The 22,254-nt window shown below is 36.3% G+C and overlaps 1 protein-coding gene across 1 annotated transcript in view; it reads right to left on the bottom strand.

Moving 5' to 3' along the window:
* IL1RAPL1 (interleukin 1 receptor accessory protein like 1) overlaps positions 1–22,254 on the bottom strand; it is a 1,495,797-nt gene that overhangs the window by 309,786 nt on the left and 1,163,757 nt on the right. The window contains exon 6 of the mRNA XM_045089428.1: positions 4,480–4,554. Coding sequence (XP_044945363.1) covers positions 4,480–4,554 — 75 coding nt within the window. The remainder of the gene's footprint in view (positions 1–4,479; positions 4,555–22,254) is intronic.

Raw genomic sequence — 22,254 nt, 5'->3', positions numbered from 1 at the left:
ATATTCAGAACATACAAATAACTCAAACAACTTAATAACAACAAAAAATACCTCCAATCTAATTTAAAAAATGGAGAGAAGATCTGAATAGTCATTTTTCAAAGAAGGCATACAAACGGCCAACAGGAACATTAAAGGATGCTAAATGTTTTTAATCATCAGGGAAATGTGAAACAAAACCACCCTGAGATATCACCTCACATCTATCAGAATGGCTATTCTCAAAAAGACAACAAATAATAAATGTTGGAGAGGATGTGGAAAAAAGGAAACCCTGTGCACTGCAGGTGGAAACGTAAATTGTGGAAAACAGCATGGAGCTTCCTCAAAAAGTTAAAACTAGAGCTACATATGATTCAGCAATTCTACTTCTGGGAATTTATTTGAAGATAATAAGAACATTAATTTGCAAAGATATATATATCTATATGTTCATTACAGCCTTGTTTTTAATAGTCAAGATATGGAAACAACCTAAGCGTCCATCAGTGGATGAATCGATAAAGAAGATGTGTGTGTGTGTGTGTGTGTGTGTGTGTCTACACGTACATATACAGATATAGATAGGGATATAGATATCTATGATGGGATAATACTTAGGCATTAAAAAAAAGATTGAAATCTTGCAATTCGTGACAACCTAGATGGATCCTGCGGTATTAAGCTAAGTGAAATAAGTCAGACAGAGAAAAACAAACATCGTATTTTCTCTCTTACATGAATCTAAGGGAAAAAAACCAAAATGAAACAAAAAAACAAGTTTATAGATTCAGAGAACAGACTGGTGATTATAAGAGGCAGAGGACTGGAGAGTGGGAGAAATGGATGATTTTTTTTTTTTTTAGTTTAAACAAGTTGAATTTAAACATTTTAAAATTTATTACAGCTATTATATGCTTCTGGTGAGAGTTTATGTTACTTCTTTGGTAGGAATTCTAAAAATATAGCAAGAAAATTTAATAAAATTATTTGATTTTACCTAGTATTTTTTCCTTTTAGGAATTTGACCTGTTGAAATAATTATGAAGTCAAGGGAAAAAATGTATAAGTAAAGATCACTGCCTCATTATTTATGATGATAAAATTTGTAAAAAAAAAAAAACCCCAAATTTCTAGCAATATATGTGAAATTACAGGACACTTATGTGGATATCATGTATCCATTAAATGGATATTTTCCAAGAACATTTAATAGAAGCAGATTCTTTCCTTTAATTCTCCAAAATTCCTACCATTAACCTGTACGATCATTTTCTAAGCAAAAAACTAAAATTTTAATACAGTGATACCCAGGTCTAGATGAGTAATTAAAGGTAATTTTTCATCACTTTTAAGTTATAAAGTATAATGTATCTCACTAGGTTAATGGTGGGATTGATTTCTACTCTTTGAAAGTCTGTTAATAGTGAATAATAACAGCCTTTGTTCTGGAAGTTTCTGAAAATGGGTTCCTGGCTATAACAAGAAGGCCACTTTGCTGACTGACACACCTCAGGGCTCAAACTCAGCAAGATAATGGTGTCTGTCTTTTGATTCCCTTGACTACCACAGCCTGAAAGGACTAATCAGGCTCACATACTGAATTGACCTTTAGAATTGTACAGCATGATTTCTAGGATTTTACCCAAGCAAGTGCTGCCCAGACATTTGCTGATGTCTTCCAGTTAATTAAAAAGAACAAAGTTCTTTTTTTTCACATTGTGAAGTAACACACTGATGCCACTTAAAATGGAAATGCTAGGCTGTAACCACATTAAAATTGATTAAAATTCAAACCCACCCATTTATATATTTTTTTTACTATTTTATCTTTTGTCCTCAGTACTTTGCTTTCATACCTATTGCTTTCTACACTGGAATCATTTAAATGACTACTATCAATCTTTCCAGTTTTGAGAAGATGAAGGAACTGGGAGGAAAAGAAGCCACAAGGGAGGTGGAAAGCGAAAGGCATCAAATGGCAGATGAAGGAGGATATGGTGATGAAGACAAATCCATGATTTTATCTATGACATTATTAATCAGTTTTATATATTTACAAACTGGAGGACTAATGGGTTTATAGTTACCAAGATCAGATGGATGTGTGTATAACTTTGCCAGGATGTTCAAGTTAGGTCACCAGACATATACCAACTCAGCTTTGTGTAATTACTGATTATTGTTCTTATACTGTAGCTCATGTGCTAGTTTTATTATCCTCTGAGGTGAGTTTTCAATTTAGGACAAGGTTGAGTCAGACACCTGAGCTCTTGATCAATGAAACTCTATTGGAGATTCTCACTTTCTCATAAAAGTAGGTACCACTTAGAGGCTCTCCATCGCTGGTACTGGCCACCCTTCTGACTCCCACCACGTGAAACTTCACTTAATCCCCCTTCCTTAGGATGTAACACATTTGACCCTGTTGAATTTGACAGCTTTTTTCAAGCCTAGAAAGGCAAAAATTAAATCCCCAGGAGGAGAAAAATCAAAGTACATATTGAAGAAAACAAATATATTTTAAGCATCTAGAGTCTTTTTTTTTGGTCCTTAATATTACTTTCTATTTTCACTTACCCTTTGTGATGGTCTGCTCACCTACTCCAATACTACTGCAGTAACAACAGTAACAGAGTAGTTTATTCAAATCAACTGTTGATCCAAAAATTCAAAAATTAAGGCTAAATTTCCCTAACTAGCAAATGATTTTTTCTATACAATGAGAATCAGAATCAGAAAATAAAATGAAACAAAAGTTGTTTAAAAGAATCCAAATCCTAGGTTGATGTCTCTAGTTTACTTGGTATTTAAAGAGAACTCATGCTCCTTTTGGTGGTGGTAATAAAGGAGTTATAGTACTTCTCAGAGCATCTTGCTAACACACAGGCCCATCTTTCTTCAAATGAATATGCAGTTGAAACTTCCAATTTGCATAAAAAATTTTCATACTTTCAAATTGATTTGATTAGTTTCCATGATTTTTGTTCAAGAAAAAATAATTTTTTCAAAAAGAAAGCTTTATGAATTATTTCATTCTGTATAACATTTTAGTATAATGTAGAGAATAGCTAATATAAGAAAACCCTATGGGTAACCATCAATCATAGTATTCTTTTAATTATGTTGTCAAGTAAAGAAACACAATTAATTTCATTTTCACTATGTTCATTACTGATAACTGGTACCATAAACCACTTCTTCTTTCCCAAGATCTATATATTGTTTTGTATAACTTTAGAAATACATCTTCCTAGGAATATTGAAAGATGTGTATAAGTGTGGCCACTTAAAATTTACATTTCAAAATTTCCTCAGAAAGCAGCAATAAAAGCTAATATACTTTAATAGACCATAACATGAGTAAAGAATATGGTGTAATTTTAATATATCTCTGTTTCATATAGAACATTGCTTTAATGATGCCTATGGTCTTCTATCTCAAAATAGTGACAATTAGAATACTACTTGCATGTATATGGCATCAGCTCAAAGGCTTGGGTTTATCATCAAAGAAGCATATTGATGCCCTGACTTGAATAAATCTTGCATAAGTTCATGCCTTACAGTTAGTGAATATTACCAATGTTAAAAACCTGTTGACTATAATAATTTCATAGGTTCTAAGACTGTATCTTTTTGCACTATAAATTTGAATATGCTATTACTAAAGATGATCACATCTGTAATCTTCATTTTGAAGATGATTTACAATTTTAATCCAAATTCTCACTCCCAAAACAATAATAACGTCAATAACTTAAGGGAGGGTTATCAATTCCTTTTTAGTTGTATATAATAAAGTATTTCTACTGTCAAATGGTGAGTGTGGAAAAAAATTCCATATAAACATGAATATATGGCTAAAATTGTACGTAAAATCATACTGATTATAGATATGCCATATTTGGAAATTCCAGACTGAACTCTAAGATAACTATGTTAGAATTCTGATTTGTAGTCAACTGGATATTTTTACCAAAGCAATTCTGTCCATGTTCTTATGTCCTTTAACCAAAAGCTACTTGCTCACATTTTGTTAAAAATAAAATAGCATAATGTCCTCCACATTTGATTAGATAAAAATGATGTTTAAGAGCAACACTTATCTTAATGTATTTGTACCTTTTATCCTAATTTTCAAAAATTGTCTTTTAATGTACTAGTGGTGTTAAGTCAAAGAGTTCCACACAGCCTATTGTAAAACCAAACTGAGCCTTATAAAAGACAATATAATGCCACCAATAAGACCTTTAGCCCATCTCATTTCCTAACAAGTATATAAAAATACATGAGTCTTTATATCCATATGTCCAGCTTGGTATTAACACACACACGGGGGAAATGGAGTGGGCCATGTTTGCTAGGATTTCACAATTTTGCTCCCTTCAAATACACACAGGTTTGGCTTAGAGGATGACATCAGGTTATAATCTAGGCTTATTAATTATTGGAATGTATTGAGAAAAGGGTATTAACCAGAATTAAGGAATTACTCACCCAGCTGAGTCTCCTGAATTGTCAGTTTACTTTCCATAGGATACAAAAGCTTGGGTGGCTTATCAGTCAGAGGGGCTGAAAAACAACAATAACAAAACAGACTTCTAGTAATGCCACATGAGATGAATGATAAAACACAGTTTATTTTCCCAGGTATTTTTCATTCTCAGAGCAGTGTGTCAAAGCATTCTACCAAGTAATGACTTACATATTGCAGTAGTACCTTCAGGCGAGCTGAAAAGCTAGAAGATTGTACACGAGTCAAATATAACACTTCCAAATTGACAGTCACATGAGACCATTAAAGTCGGAATCATGACTGGCCAGTCCTTAAGAACATATGGCTATGATTCATCAAATATTTTCAATTTGCACCTTGTTTTCTATATTAAAGGGTACCCTACATTTTCTCTGTGTTAATTAAAGCTAAACATGGTATCTGTATTGTGCATTTTGATGATTTGGGGGACATAATGTTGTCTTATTCTCCTTAATTCCTTTCCAAGTTTCCATACCCTGGAGCACACTGCCTCAAAGCCCCTAACTTAATAAATAGGTTAAGTATTTTTTGCACACATAATCACAACATGGGATAGCAGTTTGGTATTGGCATTCAATTAGTACAAGTGTAAGCTGCACACTCCAACATGTACATAAGTATTCACCAAGATAATATTTTAAATGATACTTGCCATTTACTCAAAACCTCTTATTACTATTATCCATTACATTTTGAAGCATTGATTGCTAATTTGCATAATATACTTGCTTTGATTTTTCACCTTCCACATACTTCTGCTCTGCACTCCCATCAGTTTATCAGTCATCAGCCTACAGGTCTAGGAGTTTTACTATGATGCCTCTTAAAGACAAGTTTCCCATTGCAGACTTTATTCCTGTCCAGTGAGACCGTCTGGACTCCTTCATTAATCCTACCTCCCACCTTCTCTGACTGAATCTCCCAGGTCCCTTGAAACTTGTCACAGCAACTTTCACTGTGTAACAAAGATAGAAATGATCAATTAAGGGTTGCTGAACTAAATGTTTTCACTTTGAGGGCTTTATTCCTTCCTTGCCAGGAGACCATGCCAGTTTGGGTGATGACTTGAAGGCTGATCCACACAGCAGTGCCAGGACTTGGCCACATGTCCTCATCACCAGAGGACTGGAGAATTCAATCTGCCTCGGCAGCTCACCTTCATCTCTCTTCAACTGAAAACACAGTCTGTGCAAATGAATCATGATCCCCCAATGCAGAAAAACAGGGATGAGTTTTAAGAGTCCTGATTTGGGATACCAACCTCACAGAGGATCAATAGCTTTCATTTGCAACTAATTGAATACAGTATTCATTCATCTTCGTTAGCATTTAACACAGGGATGGGAGTGAAGGGGAAAGGAAAGTTGAGATAATGGGATGAAATAAATCACTCTGAAATTCTTCTGGAAGATTTGACATCTCTGATTAACCTTATTCTTCTTTCTTACCTACAGTGAGATTAAGAGATTTTTATTCTCCTACCAGCTAAATAAATAGATTATTCACTAAAGGTTGGTAAAAGGGTTCACCATTAACAGGTCAAAAAGCCACATTTCAAAAAAAAAAAAAAAAAAGAAAGAAAAAGAAAAAAAAAGCCACATTTCCTAGGCTTGGATTCTCATATGATTTTAGTGAACTTCAAAAGCAACTATGGTATCAAAATAACTGGCTTATTCAGTAAATTAACTCAATTTATAAAATTTTGTGATTATATAGTTACAAGTAGACAACTCAACAGTTTGTTACAGAAAGCACCTGACAGAAATGTTCTCAGTTCAAACACATCCCACACTGATTCCTAATAAGAAAACAAAACTGCAGGGAAAGACAATAAAATGCAAGTGTAGCACATTATTTCAGTAATATAAAATGGTTTTGTGGTTCTCCACCTCAATCCACCATCTGCCCTGTGGCATAATGTTCTATCTTTAAGACCTTTCATATTACTCTCTATGTGATAATTCCAAGTTAGCAGAGGAATCAAAGAACGTTGGAGCCAGAGAAAATTATATGCTTATTAAGTCCTTTGATTTTTAAATTGTGTTCCCTAAAGCCTTGGATTTCCATAGTGCCCCTCTGGGCAGGTGAAGTGAAGATGGAGATAAAGAATGGTCCATGTGACTTGATTTGTACCACTCACTCCTCTCTGGACAAAAGGAGCTTTGCTTTTATTCATCTTATACATCAGTATTTCACCTAAAATTTTTACCAAAAAAATTTCAATTCAATTCAACAGCTGTACATGGAACATTATAATGCACTAGGCATTGTGACAGGGACTTGGGATATCTCTGGTTTCTGCCCTGACATTTTATAATACTTAGAAGTTTAAAAATAATTTAAAATATGGACCAATTCAGCTTCCTTGTTTTAGAGATGCAGGATCTGAGGTGCAAAAAGAACAACGGCCTTGCCAAAGGCAACAGAACAAAGTGAAGCTAGAGCCCTTCCTAGATCTTTGCCTCTCAGTTCTTTGTTAACTGCTCCTTGAAAATTCTGTCAAGCATTTGTGCAGGTTTCTCCACAAGGTGTAAGCAATCTGTTAGGAGAGCAAAAACGTGCAAGTAAGTAACCCTAACCCACAGCAGAGCACTCTTACTATGTAGTCTGTCATGTTCTTTTTAAAGATTTATTTTTATTTTATTTATTTGAGACAGAGCATGAGCAAGTGAGCAGAGCTAGTGAGAGAGAACACAAATGGGGTGGGGCAGAGAGAGAGAGAAGTTGACTACTCCACCCACTGAGCAGAGAGCCCAATGCAGGGCTCAATCGCAGGACTCTGAGATCAAGAACTGAGCAGAAGGCAGAACTTAACTGACTGAGCAACCCAGGTGCCCCTCTCATGTTGTGATATGCTCTGACACTTTTTATCAGTTAGGCATACTTCTCCTATGGTTCACTTAAAAGTGAATGGAGGAGGAGCAAAATGGCAGAGGAGTAGGAGACCTAAATATTGCTGCATCCCAGGAATTCAGCTGGATAGTTATCAGAACATTCTGAACACCTACAAACACAACAGGAGATAGAAGAGAAGAATAGCAGCAATTCTAGGAGCAGAAAAGCAACTGCTTATTGGAAGGTAGGATGTGCAGAGAAGTAAATCCAAGGTGACATGGAAAGCTAGACCATGGGGGAGGGGCTGGCTCCTGGCAAATGGTAGAGCAGCACAGCACAAAATCAGAACTTTTAGAAGTCTGCTCCACAGAGGATCGTTGCTCCAGAGGCCAAGCAGGAGGTGAAGACCTTGTGGGGACAGTGTGGTCTTAGAACCCAAGGGAACACAAAAAGATCGTGGATGTCTGAGTGTGGTAGAGATCCCAGGTACTGGAGCAGGGAAGCCAGCTGCAAAGATGGAGCAGAGGAGTGGGCTCTCAGCTTGAGGTTAACTTGAACCATGATCCAAGGCACAGTTGGGCCATAGCTCTTTGAGCAAGGATCCCACCACAAGTGGCAGATCTGGGGAGACCTTCCCCCTTCCTCCTCCAGGAGGAATGGTGTGGGAGCACAGGCAGGAATCTGCTGGGTTTGGAAACTCCGAACAGGGCCCTGCATCAGAGATAGAAATGCTCAGTCACAGGATGGGTGAGCATGAAACGCAGCCAGAGACCAGGGAAACAGGAGGGATTGACTGCTTTTCTCTAAGGGCACACTGAGGAGTGGGGCCCCAAGCTCTCAGCTCCTTTGGGTCAGAGATTGGGAGGCCACTATTTTAACTCCCACCCTCCAAAGCAATATGGAAAACTTTCAGGGAACAAAAGCTGCCCAGAACAAAACCAAGCAGATTGCTTAGCCTGGTCCCTGGCAAGAGTGGCACAATTGTGCCTTGGGCAAAGACATTTGAGAATCACTGCAACAGGCCCCTCCCCCAGAAGATCAGCAAGAACATCAGGCAAGAACAAGTTCACCCATTGATGAGAACCATGGAACTCCAGAGCTGGGGGAATGCAGTACATAGAATTCATGACTTTTTCCCCCATGATTCTTTAGTCTTTCAAAGACACTTTTGAAAAAAAAATTTATTTTTTCTTATACTATTTTAAAAATTTTTTCCTCTTTCCTATTTTAAACTTTTTAAACTATTTCATCTTACCAATACCTTTTTAAAAATCTTTTAAGATTTTCATTGTTTTAGTCATATTCTATCCCTTCACTGTATTTAACCATATTTTTTGTATACCTGTAAGTTTTCTTTCTTTAAAATTTTGGGATATAGTTTCTTCTAACAGATCAAAATACATGCTAAGTCTGCGTTGGTGGTATAGTGGTGAGCATAGCTGCCTTCCAAAATACATGCTAAATCTAGTATATGGCTTTGTTCTAGCCTCCAATCTGAGCATACTCTCCCCCCCCTTTTTTTCAATGAACTTCTTAGCTTATCAATTCTTTTTTTAGAATCCTTTTTCATCTTTAGAATCATATTCCATCCCTTCATTGGTTTACCATTATGTTTGCATAAATATAGAAGTTTTATATATAAATATATGTTTATATATTTATATAAATATATAAGTTTACATATATTTATATGTAAATATATAAGTTTTCTTTCTTTAAAGTTTTGGGAGGCAGTTTCTTCTAAAAGAACAAAGTATACCCCAAATCAATTGTGTGGCTCTGTTCTATTCACCACTCTAAATCTATAGATCTATATACATATATACATATATGTATAGATACATATATGTATCTACATATAGCTATCTATATCTATAGATATAGATGTAGATAGATATACAGACAGCATATATATATGTATATACACAGACACACACAGACACACACACACACACGTATATATAGATATATATATATACACTTTTTTTCCTTTCCCCCCTTTCTTCTCCTCCCAGTTTCAAGTCTCTCCTGATTTGGTTAGTGTCTATTTTTCTGGAATTATTGCTACACTTTTACTATTTTGTTCTCTCATTTATCTATTCTTATCTGGATAAAATGAAAAGGCAGAAAAATTAACCTCAAAAAAAAAAAAAAAAGAACAAGAGGTATTACCAATGGCTAGGGACCTAATAATACAGACATTAGTAAGATGTCAGACCTAGAGTTCAGAATGACAATTATTGAGGTGCTAGCTGGGGTCATAAAAATCATGGAAAATATAAGAGAATCCCTGTCTGGAGAAATAAAATCCCTTTCTGGAGAAATAAAAGAACCCAAACCTAATCAAGTTGAAATTAAAAAAGCTATTAATGAGGTGCAATAAAAAATGTAGGCTCTTACTGCTAGGATAAATGAGGCAGAAGAGAGAATTAGTGATATAGAAGACCAAATGATGGAGAATAAAGAAGCTGAGCAAGAGACAAACAACTACTGGACCACAAGGGGAGAACTAGATAAGTGATACCATAAGATGAAGCAATATTAGAATAATTGGGATCCCAGAAGAAGAAGAAAGACAGAGGGGGGCAGAAGGTATATTAGAGCAAATTATAGCAGATAACTTCCCTAATTTGGGGAAGGGAGCAAGCAGCAAAACCCAGGAGGCACAGAGAACCCTCCTCAAAATCAATAAAAATAGGTCCACACCCCATCATCTAATAGTAAAACTTACAAGTCTTAGTGAGAAAGAGAAAATCCTGAAAGCAGCTTGGGACAAGAAGTCTGTAACAGTCAATGGTAGAAATATTAGATTGGCAGCAGACTTATCCACAGAGACCTGGCAGGACAGAAAGAACTGGCATGATATATTCAGAGCAACTAAACGAGAAAAATATGCAGCCAAGAATACTATATTCAGCTAGGCTATCATTGAAAATAGAAGGAGAGATAAAAACCTTCCAGGACAAACAAAAACTAAAAGGTCTACAGGAAATATTGAAAGGGGTCCTTTAAGCAAAGACATAGCCCAAAACTAGTAGACTGGAAAGGAACAGAGACAATATACAGTAACAGTCACTTTACAGGCAATACAATGGCACTAAATTCATATCTTTCAATAGGTACCCTGAATATAAATGGGCCAAATGCTCCAATCAAAAGGCACAGGGTATCAGAATGGATAAAAAAAAAAAAAAACAAGACCCATTGATATGCTGTCTACAAGAAACTCATTTTATACTCAAAGACACTTCCAGATTTAAAGTGAAGGGCGGAAAACAATTTACCATGCTAATGCACATCAAAAGAAAGCTGGGATGGCAATCCTTATATCAGATAAGTTAGATTTCAAGCCAAGGACTATAATAAGAGATGAGGAAGGATGCTATATCATACGTAAAGTGTCTATCCAACAAGAATATCTAACACTTTTAAATATCTATGCCCCTAACATGGGAATAAATCTACAGATATATACCTTTATATAGATATATAGATATAAAATCAATGCACAGAAATCAGTTCCAACTATATACCAACAACAAGACAGAAGAAAGAGAATTTAAGGAATCCATCCCATTTATAATTGCACCCAAAAGCATAAGGTACCTAGGAATAAACCTAACCAAAGAAGCAAGGAATCTGTACTCAGAAAACTATAAAGTACTCATGAAAAAAATGGAGGAAGACAAAAAGAAATGGAAAAACATTCCATTCTCATGGACTGGAAGAACAAATATTGTAAAAATGTCTATGCTACCTAGAGCAATCTACACATTTAATGCAATGCCTATCAAAATACCATCAACTTTTTTCAAAGAAATAGATCAAATAATCCTAACATTTATATAGAATAGAAAAAAATGCCAAATAGCTAGAGGAATGTTGAAAAAGAAAACCAAAGTTGAGGGCATCACAATTCTAGACATCAAGCTCTATTATAAAGCTGCAATCATCAAGATAGTACGGTACTGGCACAAAAACAGACACATAGATCAATGGAATAGAATACACTCAGCATAATCTCTTAGTCCTGTCCATGTTGACACAAAATTTGGGTATTCATCCTTTCTAATGGAGGCATACTACTCCATTGTATATATGGACCATATCTTCTTATCCATTAGTCTGTTGAAAGGCATCTTCTTTCTTTCCACAGTTTGGTGACTGTAGCCATTGTGGCTATGAACATTGGGGAGACAAACCATGAGAGACTGTGCACTCTGAGAAACAAACTGAGGGTTTTGGAGGGGAGGGGGGCTACTGGGTGAGCCTGGTGGTGGGTATTATGGAGTGCATGTATTGCATGGAGCACTGGGTGTGGTGCATAAACAATGAATTGTGGAACACTGAAAAGAAAAGAAAAGAAAAGAAAAGATATAAAATAAAATAAAATAAAGGAATAGAATACAGAGCCCAGAAATGGACCCTCAACTCTATGGTCAACTAACCTTCAACAAAGCAGGAAAGAATGTCCAATGGAAAAAAGACAGTCTCTTCAACAAATGGTGGTGGGAAAATTGGACAGACACATGCAGAGGAATGAAACTGGACCATTTCCTTACACCACACACAAAAATATACTCAAAATGGATGAAAGACCTCATTGTGAGAAAGAAATCCATCAAAATCCTGGAGGAGAACAAAGGAAGCAACCTCTTTGAGCTCAGCTGCAGCATCTTCTTCCTAGAAACATCGCCAAGGGCAAGGGAAGTAAGGGCAAAGATGAACTACTGTGATTTCATCAAGATCAAAATCTTGGGGCACGTGGGTGGCTCAGTGGATTAAAGCCTCTCTGCTTTCAGCTCAGGTTATGATCTCAGGGTCCTGGGATCGAGCCCCGCATCAGGCTCTCTGCTGCCAGGGAGCCTGCTTCCTCCTCTCTCTCTCTCTCTCTCTGCCTACTTGTGATATCTCTCTCTATCAAATAAATAAATAAATAAAAAATCTTAAGAAAAAAATGTATCTTCATAAAAAAAAAAAAAAAAGATCAAAATCTTTGGCCCAGCAAAGGAAACAGTCAACAAAACTAAAAGACAACTGACAGAATGAGAGAAGATATTTGCAAATGACATATCAGATAAAGGGCTAGTATGAAAAATCTAGAAAGGAGTTATCAAGCTCAACACCCAAAGAACAAATAATCCAATCAAGAAATGGGCAGAAGACATGAACAGACCTTTCTGCAAAGAAGACATCCAGATGGTCAACAGACACATGAAAAAGTGCTCCACATGACTCAGCATCAGGGAAATACAAATCAAAATCACAGTGAGATACCACCTCACACCAGTCAGAATGGCTAAAATTAACACGTCAATAAGTCAGGAAATGACAGATGCTGGAGAGAATGCAGAGAAAGGGGAACCCTCATACACTGTTGGTGGGAATGCAAGCTGGTACAGCCACTCTGGAAAACAGCATGGAGGTTCCTCAGAAAGTTGAAAATAGAACTACCCTATGACCCAGCAATCGTACTAGTGTATTTACCCTATAGATACAAATGTAGTGATCCAAAGTAGCACGTGCACCGGAATGTTCATAGCAGCAATGTCCACAATAACCAAACTATGGAAAGAACCTAGATGTCCATCCACAGATGAATAGATAAAGAATATGTATATATACAATGGAATATTATGCAGCCATTGTAAAATGAAATCTTGGCATTTGCAATAACGGGGACGGAATTAGAGTATATTATGCTAAGTGAAATAAGTCAATCAGAGAAAGTCAATTATCATATGATCTCTCTGATATGAGGTATTTGAAAGGCAGGGTCGGGGGTCCTGGGAGGAAGGGAAGGAAAAATGAAACAGATGGGACCAGGGAGGGAGACAAACCACAGGAGACTCTTAATCTCACCAAACAAACTGAGGGTTGCCGGGGAGAGGAGGTTAGGAAGAGGGTAGTTGGTTTATGGACATTGGGGAGGGTATGTGCTATGGTGAGTGCTGGGAATTGTGCAAGACTGATAATTCACAGACTTGTACCCCTGAAATGATTAATACATTTTATACTAATAAAAAATAAATTTAAAAAAAAGTGAATGGAGTCTTCCAGAAAGTACAGCAGCTGAACTATAGATCTGACACAACGGCAAAATGACTGTGAAAATAAGTGACCATTAGAAAAAAGATGTGGCTCAGCTCCATAGTCATTTGAGGGGGATCAGTTTTGCTACCACATATAAAGGACATATGCCCAATTATCCATTAATTTGGGTGTTTTTGACACTTCACGATGAATATTAGTTGAATCAAATCATCAAGAGGCAGAACTGGCAAACAAATGCAGGTATGTTAATATCCAAACAAAATGAACACACACAGAAACACAAAGCCTTCTTTATTTTCTTCATGAGCAAAGGTGGGACTGCAAGGAAACTCAGATTGCTCACAATAAAAAACCCAAACTTTGTGTATGGTGTAAGAGAATGGTTGAGTTTCATTCTTCTATACATAGCTGTCCAATTTTCCCAGCACCATTTATTGAAGAGACTCTCTTTTTTTCATTGGATATTTTTTCCTGCTTTGTCAAAGATTATTTGACTGTACAGTTGAGGGTCTATATCTGGGCTCTCCACTCTGCTCCTCTGGTCTCCATGTCTGTTTTGGGGCCAGTAACACGCTGTCTTGTTGATCACAGCTTTATAGTAAAGCTTGAAATCAGGCAATGTGATACCCCCAGTTTTGTTTTCTTTTACAACATTTCCTTAGCAATTCGGATTCTTATCTGGCTCCATACAAATTTTAGGATTGTTTGTTCCAACTCTTTGAAAAATGCCAGTGGAATTTTGATTGGGATGGCATTAAAAGTATAGATTGCGCTAGGCAGTATAGACATTTTAACAATGTTTATTCTTCTAATCTATGAGCATTAAATGGTCTTCCATCTTTTTGTGTCTTCTTCAGTTTCTTTCATGAGTGTTCTGTAGTTCCTCGAGTATAGATCCTTTACCTCTTTGGTTAGGATTATTTCCAGGTATCTTATGGTTCATGGTGCTATAGTAAATGGAGTCAGATTCTCTAATTTTCCTTTCTGTATTTTCATTGTTAGTGTATAAGAAAGCAACTGATTTCTGTACATTGATTTTGTATCTTGCCACATTACTGAATTGCTGTATGAGTTCCAGTAGTTTGGGGGTAGAGTCTTTTGGGTTTTCCATATAAAGTATCATGTCATCTGTGAAGAGAGAGAGTTTGACTTCTTCTTTGCCAATTTGAATACTTTTATTTCTTTTTGTTGTCTGATTACTGTTGCTAGGACTTCTAGTACTATGTTGAACAACAGTGACAAGAGTGGATATCCTTGTGGTGTTCCTGATTTCAAAGGGAGGGCTGTCAGCTTCTCCCCATTGAGAATGTTATTTGTTGTGGGTTTTCATAGATAGATTTTATGAAGCTGAGGAATGTTCCCTCTTATCCTTGTACTCTGAAGCCTTTAATCAGGAATGGATGCTGTATCTTTTCAAATGTTTTTTCTGCATCAATTGAGAGGACCATGTGGTTCTTCTCTCTTCTCTTATTGATTTGTTCTATCACATTGATTTGTGAATGCTGAACCACTCTTGCATCCCATGGATAAATCCCACCTGGTCATGGTGGATAATCTTTTTAATGTACTGTTGGATTCTATTAACGAGGACCTTGTTGATAATCTTGGCATCCATATTCATCAGGGATATTGGTCTGAAATTCTCCTTTTTGGTGGGTTCTTTGCCTGGTTTGGGGATCATGGTAATGCTGGCTTCATAAAAAGAGTGTGGAAGTTTTCCTTATGTTTCTATTTCTTGAAACAGCTTCAGGAGAATAGGTATTATTTCCTCTTTGAATGTTTAGTATAATTCTCCAGGGAATCCGTCAAGTCCTGGGCTCTTGTTTTTTGGGAGGTTTTTGATCACTGCTTCAATCTCTTTAATAGATATTGGTCTATTAAGGTTGTGAATTTCTTCATGATTCAGTTTTGGAAGTTTATATGTTTCCAGGAATGTGACCATTCTCTTACACCATATGCAAAAATAAACTCTAAATGGATAAAAGACCTCAACATGAGCCAGGAATCTATCAAAATCCTAGAGAAGAACATAGACAATAACCTCCTCAACACTGGCCATAGCAACTTCTTTCAAGACATGGCCCCAAAGTCTAAGTAAACAAAAGTGAAAATGAACTTTTGGGACATCATCAAGATCAAAAGTTTCTGTACAGCGAAGGAAAGAGTCAACAAAACAAAGAGGCAACCCACGGAATGGGAGAAGATATTAAAAAATGACACTACAGACAAAGGGCTGATATCCAAGATCTATAAAGAACTTCTCAAACTCAACACACACAAAACACATAATAACATCAAAAAAATGGGAAGAAGACATGAACAGACACTTCTCTAAAGGAGACATACAAATGGCTAACAGAGAGATGAAAAAAATGTTCATCATTATTAGCCATTAGGGAGATTCAAATCAAAACCACATTGAGATACCACCTTATACCAGTTAGAATGGCCAAAATCAAAAAGACAGTAAACAACAAGTGTTAGAGAGGATGTGGAGAAAGGGGAACCCTCTTACCCTGGTTTAAAAAAAATTTTTTTTTAAATTTATTTTCAGCGTAACAGTATTCATTGTTTTTTTGTACCACACCCAGTGCTCCATGCAATCCGTGCCCTCTCTAATACCCACCACCTGGTTCCCCCAACCTCCCACCCCCCGCCCCTTCAAACCCCTGATTTTAAAAATCATTTCATTTATTTATTTGACAAACAGAGATCACAAGTAGGCAGAGAGGGAGGCATAAAGAGAGAGGGGGAAGCACGCTCCCTGTTGGGCAGAGCGCCTGATGCAGGGCACTCGATCCCAGGACCCTGAGATCATGACCTGAGCCACGGCAGAGGCTTAACCCACTGAGCCACCCACACACCCCACCCTCTTACATTGTTTGTTGGAATGCAAGTTGGTGCAGCCATTTTGGACAACAGTGTGGAGACTGCTTAAGAAATTAAAAATAGAGCTACCCTATGACCCTGCAATTGCACCACTGGGTATTTACCCCAAAGGTACAGATGTAATGAAAAGAAGGGCCATCTGTACCCCAATGTTCATAGCAGCAATGGCCACAGTCGCCAAACTGTGGAAAGAACCAAGATGCCCTTCAAAAGATGAATGGATAAGGAAGATGTGGTCCCTATATACTTTGGAATATTATGCCTTCATCAGAAAGGGTGAATACCCAACTTTTGTATCAACATGGATGGGGCTGGAAGAGATTATGCTGAGTGAAATAAGTCAAGCAGAGAAAGTCAATTATCATATGGTTTCATTTACTTGTGGAGCATAAGGAATAACACAGAAGACACTGGGAGATGGAGAGAAGAAGCAAGTAGGGGAAAACCACAGGGGGAGACAAACCATGAGAGACTGCACTCTGAGAAACAAACTGATGGTTTTGGAGGGGATGGGGGTGGGGGGTTGGGTGCGCCTCATGGTGGGTATCATTGAGGGCACGTATTACATGGAGCACTGGGTGAGGTGCATAAACAATGAATTTTGGAACACTTAAAAAATTAAATTAAAAAGAAAAAGGCAGGGAGAAAAAAAAACCCAAACTAATTAACATCAGACCATGGTTAGAGCAACTGACATTTTATTGTTAAGAAAACAACTTGCCTTTTGGGACATTCTCTTTCCTTCTCTTTCTCTCCTCTCTCTCTCTCTCTCTCTCTCTCTCTCTCACACACACACACACACACACACACACACAAACACACACACACAAACACACACTCACTAAACTGAAATCATTGAAAATCTAAAGTCTGACAGTAGTGACATGAAGCACAGGTTGATTTTAAGTCCTAATCATATTTTATTTACCTAAAAAAACCCCACAACAATTAAAGTAGAAATGTTTTTCTGCTAATTATGTATTATAATGCTTTTATACATCTACCACCAGAAGTATTTTTCAAGCTCTTGGTTTATTCTTCAGAACACCCTACTTACAATAGTAAAGCAGATACAGTTATTTAAAATAAAACCACACCTGTCTTACAGGTCTGTCCCAACTATTCAGATGCTGCAATTGACAAAAGTGTTCCACAGAGTAGAAGGGGAATTTTAAGGACATTTATTTTGTTTAGCAGCTGCCAGTTAGAGAAACATCTAGAATTCAGCATATATGAAGCTGTGTACAGGATTGATTCTTTATCTATGTTAAGTTCCCTAATTAATCATGAAGGGACACAGTCTCTTCTTTTCTCCCCCACTCCATGTACATTTGGGTTATCAAACACTGAAAAATAGTATCCTGACTTCCAAAAACAAAAGTAATAACATACCAGGGGCATGAGGCCAGTATTCTTGAATGTTTCTAGTGCTCTTACAAAGGAGAGAAATGTTAAGATATTTAGGGTGAGCATACCTTTCTCTGTTGACCAACCATTCACCTAAAATATAAATTTTACTCCCTCAAATACTATTGAGAATACTCAATTCTTCTTGGATATCTATAATAATCCTAGGACAAAATTTGTACTTTTAAAATCATAGACAATTTCCAAAATATACTTTAATTGGTGCCTTAAATGTTTTGTTTCTTAGAAGTATTATGGTGGAGGAAGAAAGATAATATACTTAGCTTTCAGGGAAATATGGGTCTAATAATTCCTGACTCTACCTTGCTGATTTGGAAAGTTGGAGATGTTTTTTAAGCTCTCTGAGTCTCAGTCTCCTTATATATAGAATGTTACATAAATAATTTTCCTTTATGACTTCATGTGAAGATTAAATAAGATAACAGATTAAGTGCTGGAATATAGCAGATGGAAAATAAATCTGCTCTAACAATACCCATCAAAGACTGAGACAATAGCATTTGACATTCTATATATTCTAATAAGAATATTATTGTTTGTAAAACAATACAGATGCTTAGCTAAGGGTTCAAAAGGCATTTAGATCCTGAATTTATGAATCTTTAATATTTCCTATATTTGTTTCCATAACAGAACTGATCTGTCTTTAAGAACACAATTCAACAAACAAAAGCATTTTGAAGACTTTTATTTATGCAAAAAATGTACTGAAATTGCAAAAACAAACAAACAAAAAACAACTCTGAAAGGTAATCAAAACAGCTTTTAACCCTCAGAGAGCTTTCAACCCAAATAAATAATCATACTGTAACTTTGTTACTCAATTTTAAGAGTATTTATGAAGTACTTACTAATAGTAAGACTATATTAGAAAGAAAGAGATCAATAAGACATAGAATCATTTATGTATGAGATGAGAGCATATATATGGTACATAAGTGCTATACTCAGAGGTGAATTCTTTTTGACCCCACTTAGATCTGCTAACTGAATCTGGTCACAAAACAATATTCACAGCTTTATAGGGCTGATTACAAAACATGCTTTGTGGCAATCCCACCAACATGCCACATTTTATAATGGTTTTTGTTTGCTTGTTGTCTGCAAATATATTTTTTAACTTAAAAGAGATGACAAACAACTGCCTATTTTCCTAGCAAGTCAAAGTAATGTAGATTAACCACAGAGTTTCAATGACTCAAATGGGATTTTAGTACTCCTTTCTTTGGCCTGGATTTTTTAAAAAGATTTTATTTATTTATTTATTTATTTACTCACTTATTTAGTATGTGAGTTGGGGGGAGGGTCTGAGGGAGAGGGAGAGGAAGAGGAAGAGAGAGAGAGAATCTCACACAGACTTTACCCTAGTATGGAGCCCAATACAGGGTTCTATCTCACGGCTCTGAGATCATGACCTAAGACGAAATCAAGAGTGGGATGCCCGATGGACTGAGCCACACAGGTGCCCTTAGCCTGGAATGTTTTAACATTGGTTTCTAACAATGGGGGCATAGAGTTTGTGAGAGTTATGGTAAGTAAACACAATCCCATGCTGCTTAGGGGAAAGAAATGAATGGACAGGAGAAAATATTAACATATACCAGGATAAAGCTATTTGGAGGAAAGTGGGTGCTTTCTTTTTCATTTGTCTCTAATGCACTGGGGTTGGAAAAATTTCTCCTTTCTGTTGTAAACAATTATGGTGGTCACAATAGAGTCATGGAGCCTCAGAAGCTTTAAAGCAAAAGGAGTGGCAAAGCAATGGAGCAGAAAATTGCAGGGAGAGCAGTTTCTGAGCAAACACCATGTACAAGGCAACCTTGATCAGAGTCATGTCAAAGTGATAGAGCAAATACTTTCAAGGATATAACTCTTAAGACAGCTATCAAAATGCATGTATCCAGGAAAATCAAGAAATTCATTTGACTGGCTATGATAATATTTTATTCATATGGTTCAATCAATGTCACTTATAATGCAAATAAAACAAATATGTTCAATCATTCATTCAACAAATATTTTTAAAACCTCTGCTCTTTGCCAGATACTTCCCTAGTTACTAGAAGGTATAATAGTGAACCAGACAGACAAAATTCCTTGCTTTCAAGGAGCTTGCATTCTAGAGAGGGAGATGGAAAATACACATGTAAATGAATACATGAATAATATAATATTGGGTGGTTATAAGTATTATTAAAAAATAAAGCAGCTGAGGGGAAAGAGACTAACATAGGAGCTATTTTAGGGAGGAATGACAGGAAAGTTTGCAATGATGATCTTTTGAAAGAAATCTGCGTGAAGGGAGGAAATCACCCACTTGCATACCTAGAGGAACATTATGGCAGACAGAGGGAAGAACAAGTACAAAGTTCCTGAGATGAGAGTGTGCTTGTCATGTGTGAGGGATAGCAAGATCATTACAGCCATATTGACCTATGGAAAGAGTGGCAGTGAGGTCAGAGACAGCCATGGGCTGGTCAGGACCTTGTAGAACATGGAAAAGACTTGGGTTTTATTCTAAACATAGTGAGAATGCCCTGAAGAATTTTAGAGAGAGCCCATTCTTATTTTTAATTTATATTTTATATATTTATATGCCAGAACTATCACTGTGATGCCTTGCTGTTTGAGTCCAGGAGAATGGAGTAGTATAAAGGTGATAAGGCAGAATGGAGGCAAACCAGTAAGAAAGGCATTGAAGCAGTCCACAGGAAGGTGATGCAACATTGGTATTGGTGGTGAAAATGGTAGGATTTTTTCCTTTAAGTACCTACTTGGTAGGTAGAACTAGCCAAATTTACTGATGGTCTTGGTATGGGACCCAGAGATCCCTAGTTATGGGCTTGAGTGAATATGTTAATCTCAATGCTATTTAATGATATGGCAGATAGTTTCATGGGGGTAATAGGAATCAAGAGACAAGTTTTTATAAACAAATTCAGTCACCTCCCCTTATCCACAGAGGTGAGGAAATTTTACTATTGATTGTCCATTTATATTTTGAAAAATTAATCACTGACTAATAGCTCATCTTCTCTTTCTGGCCCCCCAAAGACAGAGGAAATGGCCTAAAAAAGTTTCATACTTCAGGCAAATGCCATCAATTTGGGTGTAGTTGATGCTAAAGCAAAACACAATCATGAGATAAACTCTGGGTAGCCTCTACCCCCTTTTGCTTTAACCTCATGCATAATATAAAAAATGTATGTCCCCGAATTTGTTTTTGATTACTAGAATCAGAGCCATGTTAGGCAAGATATTAAAAACAGTTCTCCAGTACTCCCTTGGTGCAATGATATGTGGAACATATTCAACTGGCAAATTTAATATCATCAAGTTTAATTTAGTTTTTCTTATTTAAAAAATATTTATTATAAAGTACTATTCTAATATAGGAGTGATGGAATTTATGTTCAATCACTTTTCCAATCTCTACATAAACCTCCCAGGAAACATAAACAATGAAGAGATTATATTCATTGAATAACTGTTTATAAAATAGAACCACTCAAGAATGTCATAGAAAAAGTTAATTAACATGAAGCTAGTATTAGGGCACAGATTTTTTATTAATATGCAGCCTTCTGCAATGTTCTCTTAAGCCCCAGCTTCCAGTATGAGCAACCCACTTGCCAACCCAGACTCATGCTGACCTCAGATTTCATTTGGCCACTGACTGCAACATCATGAGCTGAGCCACCCTCATGAGCTGAACAAATAGGCTGAGAAAAATATGGAGGGCAAGCAACATGGGTAGATGGAATTAAGGTGGTTTAATATTTTTAAGAATTAAAAAAAAACAGTTGCTATGGTGGATTTTGCATAAATGTTGTGGGGATGAATTTTAACTGAGAGCATGACCAATTTCAACCATTTTAGATAAATTTGGGTGTAGTTGATGCTAAAGCAAAACACAATCATGAGAAAACAGAAACAATACATAATTATCCAGAAGATTATGATGAACACTAGAAAAAGGATGCTGATTGATGTAACAGCTATAATCAGGGAGGTGAGCATGCCAACTACTCTTTTGACTTAACAGGAAAGAAAAAATTAACAGTCACCAATTAGCTTATAGGGATAACAGTTGATTCCAAAAAATTGTCTGTCCTGTGAGGGAAAGTATCTCTTCCTTAGCAATGAGAAAGTAAACAAAATTATCATAGCATATCATTTTCTTCTTTTTCTATTAGTAGATAAGCAGTCTTTAAGAAATGAAAATTATAAATCATAGGATATCTGGAAATGCTTATTAAAGAAAAAATTATGAAAAAGACAAAAGGCATCATGTTACCATTGAAAATCAGAAAATTTTTAATTATTTTGGCCTGGACTATCACAATAAGACATTACATTTCCAGAGAATAGTGTAATACAATTTAATGACCTTCCAGATTATATTAGGTTGGTTTATATACACAATACTGCAATGCAGAAGATATGTGTGTTTCTTGGATTTTTCTTCATGATACAGAATCTTGCACATTTACTCAGTGGTATGGCCCTCTGAAAGTGGTTCTCAACTG

This window comes from Mustela putorius, unplaced genomic scaffold (assembly GCF_011764305.1).
Source record: "Mustela putorius furo isolate JIRA1106 unplaced genomic scaffold, ASM1176430v1.1 tig00003836_pilon_pilon_pilon, whole genome shotgun sequence".
NCBI classification, from domain to species: Eukaryota; Metazoa; Chordata; class Mammalia; order Carnivora; family Mustelidae; genus Mustela; species Mustela putorius.
Note: the sequence above shows the minus strand (reverse complement) of the source record. Positions and strands in the feature narration are given on the sequence as shown.